Here is a 10,283-nt window from a genome sequence, read left to right on the forward strand (position 1 = left end):
CCACCAACCAAAAACCCTCAAAATTAATCCATGGTCACAAGCCCCAAATCAACCACTGTCACCACAAATTGATTTCATGGGGTTCTTGAGTCAATTTTGCACTTTGTTTTGTTTTTTTGCCCTCTCTAGGTGTTGGAACCCCCTAAAATCAATCCGTGTCACCATGGATTGATTTTAGGGAATTTTTGGGTCTAATTTTGATATTTTCTCCCAAGTGCTAGAACCCACCCAAGTCAATCTATGTTCCCATAGCTTGAAGTTTTTACAAATTTTCTCCCTCTTTGGATGGTGGAAGCACCCCCCCCCCCCCCCCCCCCAAAAATAAAAAATAAAAAATAAAATAAAATAAATCAATTCATGTCACCATGGATTGATTTTGAGGGGTTTTGGGTCTCTCTCTCTCTCTCTCTCTCTCTCTCTCTCTCTTCACATGTTGAACACCCCTAAATAAATCCTTGTCACCACGGGTCGGTTTTAGGGGATTTTTGGATCAATTATTAGCTTTTTCTCCCTCTCAAGATATCAAAATGATACTCATGGATAGTCATTTTTAGGCTTTTTGGATATTCGAGGTCAATAATGAGGTCAAAATCATAAAATTTATTCTATATCTCATGATCTTTATGTTTTATTTTTTTTTAGAAATGACTCCCACCAACACGCTTATGCACCATATTCTCCTAAATGCCTTACAAGTTTTTACAATATCCTAAAAATTGTGGCAAGGTGTTTTGGAAAGGTGCCGAATGGATGGATCAGTGTGTTACATATGTGCTCGCATATCTTTACTATGTCCTCTTCAAAGTTCTTAACTTGGCCTTCTATTGCCTGATGCATATTGCCTTGATTTAAATGGAGTTATTTGAGGTAATGAACATAAATTTATCATCTTCACAATTTTCATGAGTTTTGTGTTGTTTTTAGTCTTCCTTTAAAAGAACCAGTAGGTTCTCCCAATCTGAGAAAAAGGAAAATGTTAGTGCATAATTATTGAGATTCCAAATGAAATCTAAATGATGGGAAGAAACAATGAGAGGTGGAATTGAAAAGTCTAAAATCTGAAAGGTTGGAGAGATTTTAAGTCTTTGTTTTCTCTCGCTTCTCTCTCTTTCTCTCTCCCCCCACCAATGAGGTAGCCCCAACTCTTGCCTGACCAATCATCCCTAATGACCAAGAGGTTGTAATGGCTATGATCGAGGTAGTGGTCGGTTGCTGGCGGTTCTGTAGGAAGCATGGGAGGAGATCTTTTTAGGCTATTGAAGGGGAAGCTCGTAGGGCGAAATCAAGCGATCCTTGCTTTCTCATTATGGTTGTTTGCTCCTACCAGGTGCCAGCCAGCCCCAACCCTTTCCGCCATGACACCAATGCCGCACCATTTGTTGCAACTGAAGTCACTCTCTATTCAGACCAAGGGCTTCACTCCACCTCCAAGTCCAACCTCCCTTTGAACAACCAACCAAGCCGTGCGACTCCTGCCATTAGGTTAAGCCATTAGCCAATCAAAATTTTTATTATCATTTAGCACATTGACAAAATGTGTTATTGTGTAGATGTTAATGTCTATGATTGCTTTTATAACATAGTCCTAATTTCCCTCTTTTCATTGAGGATTGCATTTAATTGTTTTTGAGTATTTTGTGCACCATACTATCTTCACTTTTAAGTACCTTAACACCTTAACACCTTTGAAGGAATTTATGTCTATTTTCATAAGTGAGAATACATAAAATACTTGCATAACTCATCGTAAATTTTGTGCTTCTTTTGGCATGGCATTAGCTTTCTTGCAACCTTTCGTGCAAGCATTAGTCATGATACTGCTTTATAATGATATTAAACATTGACAAAGCATGATGTTATTGACATACAAAATTTTGTCAAGAGAAAATTTATTTTTTGGGTTTTCTTTTTTTCCCAAACATGCAAAATTCCTATTTTGTGTTTGGGGCTTTACACTATTTTTCTCTATTTTGGGACCTAATTTCTCCTTTTCCCCTTGCCCTCCATCAACATTTTTGACTGAAAATGGCACAATATTAAGTTAAGACACATTTTTTCTGAACATTGCTCCTCTCAAAAAAATCTAAGAAGATCTCTCTTTCCCTCTCTCTATCTCATCCACGTGCGATTCTATACGAACCCATTTTTTAAATTAAGTTTACCTTTTATCCAAATTTTTACATAAGCATCTTCATTGATTCCCTCTAAAGAGAGATGAAAAAGTCGTTTTGGGCACCTACCTAGGTTTAATGTCCTTTTTTATGGACATATTTATGTGTTTGCATTTTGTTTCTTATTCATAGCTATAAGGACTATATCTTTCGACATGTTCATTTTTTAATTTTGTTTTGTATTCATAGATTATAGATTTAATGTCCTCTCTTTGGTGTCAATTGAATGATTTGATAATAGTTCATCTTTGTCTTTTAAGTGATCTTGGCATAGAAAAGTACACAAATTAAATGTTTGTGTGGAGCTTTGACCTACATATGGGGGTGAGGCGGGGAGAGACCTCTGCTATAGGGGTGTCCCCAGGGGAGGGGGCCTTTGGGTGGTCTTAGATCTACAATCTCGTCTCTAGTGGTCTTACATTATTGGAAATAGGACACCAAGGGGGCCTCTTTCTCTCATGCAGGGAAACTCCCTACTGCATTGGCAGTGTTGCAGTCTCACGGCTTCAGATGGAACTATTGTCAAGGGTGGCAGCCTTGGTGTGGGGAGCATACAAGACTCTTCAAGTTCGGGGGACTTTCACGTGTTTGATATGGCCCTCTTGTGCTGATGTGGACAGCTCCCTTGGAACGCAATGCCCCTAAGATGCAGAAGAAGGGCTTCGAGGGGATGGGGTGTGGACATGGGCTTGGGTGGTGTATTGATGCTATGTTTGTTGGGTCCTCTAGTTTCATCCTTGTTGGATGTTATCGAATACTTCATAGAGTGGATGAGTATGTGTAGATTCTCCTTTTTCGAGATGTGCTCTGAGTCTCTTACAACTTTATCTTCGATCGCTCTGGTGGACAATCTATGCAGGGTGGTAGCCCGTTTGGCCTGGTGGCATCCCCACTCAGTCTCCCTATGATCTTCATCGATTGGGTGGCTCCCAGTTTAGCCTCTGCACTAATGTCAGGGTGCCTCCCTTGATAGCCAGCCATTTCTTCTGGTTCAGGTGGCTTCCGTATCAGCCGGTGTTGTTGTTCTTGTTTGTCTAGTTGGGTGGCTCCCTAATAGCCGTTCAGTGATGTCTTGTTTATCATTAATACTATAACCACTCACATTTTGTGAGTTTTGAACAAAAAAGAAGCTAAATTCAATGTTGAGTGATAGCAATACCTTGTGGGAATTGCTCAAAAAAATGAGATTGCTTGAAAAAGCTCACTCGCTTTGTGAAACTCCTTGTATTTGATCTAGAGAATTGAATTACATACTTCATTTAGTATAGAATCTCACCAATTTAAGAAATTAGTTTTTGAAGAAGATTATTAGAATTCTTCGATAAAAAAATTCAACGTTAGTTTTGTAGAAAAATAATTGCGACATCTGTGTGTCCTTTTTGGCATGCATAATATCTTAGTAAAGCATGGAATTCATAAGATCGACTTTGGATCATCAGATAAAGCTTGTTGATTAGTGCCATATGGCAAAAAATGATAGAAAGCTTATTTTCTTACTATTTCAATACTCATAAATGTAAGTTGGTATATTAACATCATACAAAGAAATTACAAAGGAAGTCTTGCTTGTTCTAAGCCAGAACATCAACCAACATAGATTCGTTTTACAAGGGGCCACCCTAGATAATATGCAATAGACACTAGAAGCATGTTTGGTTTCCATAAGGTAGGACAGCTCCCAAATAGGATAGACCATGAAAAAGAAAAGCGTTGTATTCCAGCATACCAAAATATCACGAGCCTATCTTGAAGATGCTTGCAAATAGGGGGGATTCAAACACTCCATCACCAGTTGCCCAGGAGACATCCACCAAAAAGAAACCAAAAGTTGAGCAAAGCTTCATCTTAGAGAACAAAGCCAAACCCCGATGGAGGAGAAGCAAGGGACTTAGGGGCTTGACAACAAAACCGACACCAATCCCTAGCAAACAAGCAAGCTAATGAAGGGAGACATGCTCTTTGAGAGACCTTCAATCACTACCACATGGGATCCCACCACCTACCACCCAAGAGGAAAACTCGGGAAGAGAGAAACAAAGTGAACAGGATGCCCTTTGCCATCCCCAAAAGAAGGTAGGAGAGGCATCCACTCCCAAGCACCAAAAAGAGAGGGTCCAACAAGGGAGGAATGAAGTCAAAGAAGGCTCAATAGCCTGGGTTCTCACCCCAGAGAGAGGCATTGTTCGCCACCTTGAACACGCCAATGTCCATTGATTCTTACTCGCTATATGCCCTGCCATAGGCACACACAGGAGCCTCTTACTCATGTCCCCTCACAATCTTTACAAAGCAGTGATAGTTCGCTCCACAAACCCTAGATTCTCACTATCTTTTGCAAACTCTTCTATGTTCTATCTTCTTCCTACTTTGTACAAAGAAGGGCAGGAACTATGCATCATATTATATATGCAAGCCAATGTTGTGAGATAGTTGACACTTGTTTTATCAAGAGGGCCTTAGTAGCCGGTCACACACACTCTTACTTATCCTCTTATGTATTGTGTCTTTTTACCATGTTTTATTCGATTAAAATTTCATTTAGCATCTCAAAATAGTCCCAAAACGTTATTTTGAGGACCTTTTTTACACTAACAAGTTAACTTAAATATCGAAATGGCATGTCTTAATTTTATCTTAAGAAAGAAAAAAAAAGTATATAACAAGTAAAAGAAAGATAAGTTTCTCTCTCTCTCTCTCTCTCTCTCTCTCTCTCTCTCACACACACACACACACACACACACACACACACACACACACACACACACACACACATCACTTTCATTTGTGGCTTAATGTTCTAAGAATGGATATTTGCTAATATTTAACACTACATGGATGGTAGGTATACATTAAAAAGGTTTTAATAAGGGATAGGTCTCTTGACACCTGTAATACATATTGAAAGCTAATGATTCTGTTGTCTTGTTTACATGGATGTAAGTGAGGACTCTATCTTTCCTTACAATCTTTTTGGTTAAGTTGTTGTCCATCACTATCGAACTTGGCATCTTTTATTTCAAAATAAGTTTTTCTTGACTATCTTATGTACAAAACACTAAGAATGATACTTCATTCTCACTATGATGTAAAAAAAAGAATCAAAAACTGAATTGTTTTTGTGGTAATCTTTGTCCTTTGTCTAAAGCCACTTGTCTTTTAAACTGTTATGTTCTTTTGTGTATAAGTATAAGTTTAACAACAACACACACAACACATTTGAGCTTGGTTGAGAGTTGAGTGGGTGTATGGATTGAGAAACAACAGATTCTCTCACTCTCTCAAGTTTTTTTTCTCTCTCTCTCTCTCTCTCTCTCTCTCTCTCACACACACACACACACACACACACACACACACACACACACATATACCACTTTCATCCATGTCTTACTATTTTGAGAATGAAAATTTGTTGATATTTAACACTACATGGATGGTAGGTATAAGTTGAAAAAACTTTAAGTAAGACACTGATAACAATTAATAGGTTTGTTGACACCTATAATACATATTCAATTTAGCTACTGAATCACTATGATATATAAAAAAAATTTAAAGACTGAGTTATTTTTGTGCTAATCATTGTCCTTTGTTTAAAGTCAGGTGTCTTTTGAATTGTTGTGTTCTTTTGTGTATAAGTCTAAAAATAACAAAACACACACACACACATTATTTTTTATTAAGAAAGTAAAAGAAACGATGTGTTCATAGAAAACTCATGCAAAGACACCGTTGTCGTGCCGCTCCGCTCCATGACAAAAAAATGAGCAAAGGGATGCCACTCAGGTCTATTCAAATCCTACGTAATTATTCAACAGTAATAAGGACTTGTTAACAAGCCAATTTTAAGCTAAAAGTGTGCCAAATGTGGCTCTAAGGGCCAAAAGATGTGTTGATAATGCTAAACAGTGAGTATGCTGAAAGTGGTCATAGCTGGGATTTTATTAATCAAAGTTGAAGTACTCAAAGTGCTCTACAGGCTTGTCTTTATGGCTCGTCAATTGAAGCTACGGTGAAGAAGTTATTGCAGTTTGAAGTTTGAGTTAATGCAGATCCGTACCGGATTGGACAACTGCAGTTCCTCCAGCAATAAAATCATGCCATGATGAGATGAAGATTCCAACCCACCCCACATGCTACTTTCCTCTTAATGCATGGAGTAGAAAACCCTAACAAGAGTGGAGACTCCCAAAAATAGTGCATGACTAATGTACCACCATTTACTTAAAATCACTACTTTCTCAACAACTTAATCCTTTTTTTTTTTTTGGCAAAGCGGATCTTAGAGGAAACATCTTTGTGGATTTAAAAAAAAAAAAACCGTACTCACCAAATGATGAGTTGGAAATAAATTGAACACCAAAAAGTTTGCTGGGTAATCTCATCCTATAAAATACCAAAAGTATATGGATAGCATAGGAGCCACCCCACCGTCATACCAGAAAAAAAAGACAATAAGGGACCAACCAACGCAATCACAAACCACCACTCTCAATTTTGGAAAATGTCCAAATAGCGCGAATCTTACTTGATGAGCATGCAAGGGAGATAGAATGATGAGGAGTGCTCACAAACAGCAGGTCGCGCGGGCACTACCTTGGACGAGGAGCAAGAGTATATTTTTCTCTTTTACAAAATGTAGGTCCATAGAGCAGGACGCATACTTACCCGAGTTGGTAGCCCAACCTGGGTAGAAACGTAGAGCACTTCGCACGAGATCGATACCTGGATAGCTAAAAGTTTTAAAAATCCATTTCAAATATGAAGCCATTCAAAATGCGAAAGCGGGATCTCTGCAGATTCTCTGCGTGTTAAATAAAGAACCTACCAGTATATCCATGGTAGAGTGAAAGCCAGCAGAGAGAAAACCTCTTGCTACCACCAAAGAGGCAAAATCCCCCAACCTCCACAGATTGAGACCCTACCAATCTGGATTAGGTCCACCAAGAGAATCGCAAGCTGACCCAGCTTCAAAGGTACGACCTCCCGAGAGCATGAACTCCCAGAACTGAAGCCACCAAGGGGACTCCTCTACCACTCAAAGACCACATGTAGCCAGGAAATGGCGGCAACCAAAAATAAGATCTGACACAGACCAATAGAGACCTGGCTAAGGGATCCATGCCCGTCAACTGCCACCCATTGCCCTCCCCAAAAGGAGGTGGGAGGGGCGGTAACCCAAAAATTGAACTAGCTTGGCCCCTCACCCCAGAGGGAACCACTATAGCAACGCCAAACCCAAAAAACCTCAGCAAGACGGCCCCTACAAATGCCCCACCAGAGGTGCACCAAAGAGCTCTCGCACTTGCGTGGCCTCGCAGGCTGCACAGAGCACATGCCAGTGGCCACTCACTCTAGGACTAGAGGAATTTGGAAACATTTTTAAACAACAAACTGCCTAGTCAACCTTTACAGGTGGCTGTGTATGCAACAAGAGTTAAGAGTAGAGTCGCACCGAAGGTTAATGGGGGGAGAGGACAGTCCATTCTGAGTAAAGGAGAAGAACATACCAGAATTGTCGAATGCAAAAGATAACCCTGGTATCACTTCATAAAAGGTAGGTAATAAGCTATATTTTTGCAACCCTTTCAACTCCTGTTTCGTAGGCTGCAGCCTTCCAATCACAAGCCTTCATGTCGCTGTCATCCACTCCTGCAAAATCGCTCCCACAAACTCACCACAGTGGTGCGACCTGGTCTGCAGCCTTGCCCCCGTTCCCCCCACTAGCACGGGCGTAACCCAGCTCTAATTGCTTTAAGTTTGCATCAAAAGCATTGAGTGGCTTGTCTCTTCTGCTTCAACATAACGGCGGTCAAGTTTTTTGAGCGGCCACCATTTAGTTACCGCTTTGGGCTAGGTCACATGGCACTGCTATCCAACAAACTGTCCAGTCAAGCTTTGCTGGCAGCGGTTGTGCATCCAACAAGAGCTAATGCTTCAAATTTGCATCAAAAGTAGTGAGTAGCTTGCTGTCTTCTGCTTCAAAATAGCGGCCGTCAAGTTTTTTGAGTGGTCGTTTGACTGCATTAACTAATTACCTGATGATAGGAGACTCAGGGTGGAAAGCACGAGCACTGTCTCCACAAGACCTAAGGCCATTTGACTGCATTAACCGATTGCCTAGTGAATGAAGGCTCAGGCTAGAAAGCAGGAGCATCGTCTCCATGCGACCTAGCCCATACTCTTATTTATATAAAACTAGGCTTAATTGTTAATTCGAGACAATATAAGATCATTACAAAATATTAAAAGATATCCTCATATGAGGTCATTTTGGTTAGTGATACCCAAGACCCAATTGCAACATATGATGATCCTCCTAGGTAGCATAATGAATTTCTTAGCCACTTGGTGAGTATCATTGAGTCTTTAAAAGCTCCAATGTAATAAAAAATAAGAAGGAAAAAATTTATGAGTTTTGTTGTCTCATTTCTCGTGCTAGGGTGGCTTGCTTGCCAGTTGGATTTGGTATAGTCTCTGCTCTCTTTTATGGGTGGTTTGGTATGAGATTATGATGTATTTTTTATGTTTCAAAAATATGATTCTCTCACATAACATGAGAATTTCAAAAAATAATTTCTTTAACACTAGAATGGTAACATGACACTTTTATGTCCTTGGACACTTTTTTGTCGTGTTAAGTGACCATTTTGCTTGAATTATTTGAAGAGTATGAAAATGAATTTCTAGGTGCTATATATCCACAAAGTTGCCTTATGAGCTGAAAAAAACTTAGCATTTTTTTTTTGAGTATCGATCTCACCATTAACCTTACTCTTGCACAACATTTTTGAACCTAAACTGTGTGAAAAAACGGGTCTTGTTTTTGGGTTTTTTTCAAATTTTGGCAACTATACCACTCTAAACTTCATGTTTGTGAGGTTTAGATGGCTAGAGGTTAGGCCTTCATAGTTCTCAACATGTTTTGATGCTTGTAGGGAGAGCTAAGTGTTAAAATTGAAAGCTATGATCAATTTACAAGAATTCCATAATTCTGTTTTTTGGCCAAAATTAGCACTTTTATGATTTTTTTGGTGGCTTTCTTGATGTCCAAATTCAATTTTGATTGTGTAAGTGTAATGTATAACATAAAGCTAATCTTCCTTGAGTTTTGGGAGACCTAATATGCTATATAGCATAGTATATGATGATGGTTGAGTTTTTTGATTGTTGCTGAAGAATACGATACATTTTAGAGTAGCAAGTATAACTTTCTCAATATTGCTAGTTTCTTAGGCCAATTGTGTGTATTTTGTAGGTAGTAACTATATCTAATCATAGACTACAAAGTTGGCTAGATATTGAGTAATTTCTATGGGTTTCTAGAGGTCATAATGCTAAACCAAGTGTTTTCATGTTTGCTGTATTTAGCACTTTATCATTGCCCCCAAGTTTCCAATTGTAAGAGATCCATTATACTTTTGACATGCTCCATGGCTCCTTTTGAATCCAGAGGCCCAAAGGGAACTAAGAAAACATGTATATAGTATCTGTATCGAGCGTGACTATAGAAACTTTGATGATAGGTCCGCAGAATGGTAAAAATGCAGCTTTTTTGTACCTAATTTTTTTGCCCAAAAAACAATTAGTGAGGTAAAAGCAACCATATGTTTTGGTCAGCAACCCATTGAAGTTAACGGGGCATTTTATCTCATGTCCTACAAAAATCTCCACTCTTATTTATATGCAATCAACCCTGTAAGAAATTGCTGTTTTGGGCAAAATGCGTTGGTCCATCAACTTTGGAGGCTTGTAGTGACCAAGGGATGAGAAAAATTACAAGTTTCTCATTTTCTCCATATGTAGTAGTTATTGAACTATAAGCTCATGAAAGGATTTTTCAAAATGAGTGGATCTACTATGGTTTTGGAATTTTTTTCCAAAACCCTGAAAGGACACTTTTATGTCCTGTTAGGTTACCATTCTAGTGTTAAAGATATCATATCATGCTGGTTTCAAGAGAACCAAGAAAGCACTAAAAATGATATCAAATACAATAGATATGGCTAAGCTTTTTTGAGATGCTTAATTAAGGAGAAACCAGGGAGATGCCTTCCATGGCTTTGAAGGCAAAAAGGGGAGAGGTGGCATGTGTAGGAGAGAGAGAGTGTGTAA

At 39.0% G+C, this 10,283-nt stretch overlaps 1 protein-coding gene across 1 annotated transcript; it reads right to left on the minus strand.

Annotated features, from left to right (window-relative positions):
- Positions 1–1,083: 1,083 nt before the first annotated feature.
- Positions 1,084–8,539, minus strand: LOC147448276 (uncharacterized). Its single transcript, XM_086524540.1, has 6 exons — positions 8,207–8,539; positions 7,275–7,490; positions 6,997–7,097; positions 6,833–6,893; positions 3,331–3,404; positions 1,084–1,472 (listed from the first exon to the last, which is right to left on the minus strand). The coding sequence occupies exons 1-6, from the start codon at positions 8,332–8,334 to the stop codon at positions 1,417–1,419; spliced, it is 636 nt and encodes a 211-aa protein (XP_086380666.1). The 5' UTR covers positions 8,335–8,539; the 3' UTR covers positions 1,084–1,416.
- Between the last annotated feature and the right edge of the window lie 1,744 nt (positions 8,540–10,283).

This window comes from Adiantum capillus-veneris, chromosome 11, assembly GCF_014529385.1.
Source record: "Adiantum capillus-veneris isolate H3 chromosome 11, ASM1452938v2, whole genome shotgun sequence".
NCBI lineage: Eukaryota > Viridiplantae > Streptophyta > Polypodiopsida > Polypodiales > Pteridaceae > Adiantum > Adiantum capillus-veneris.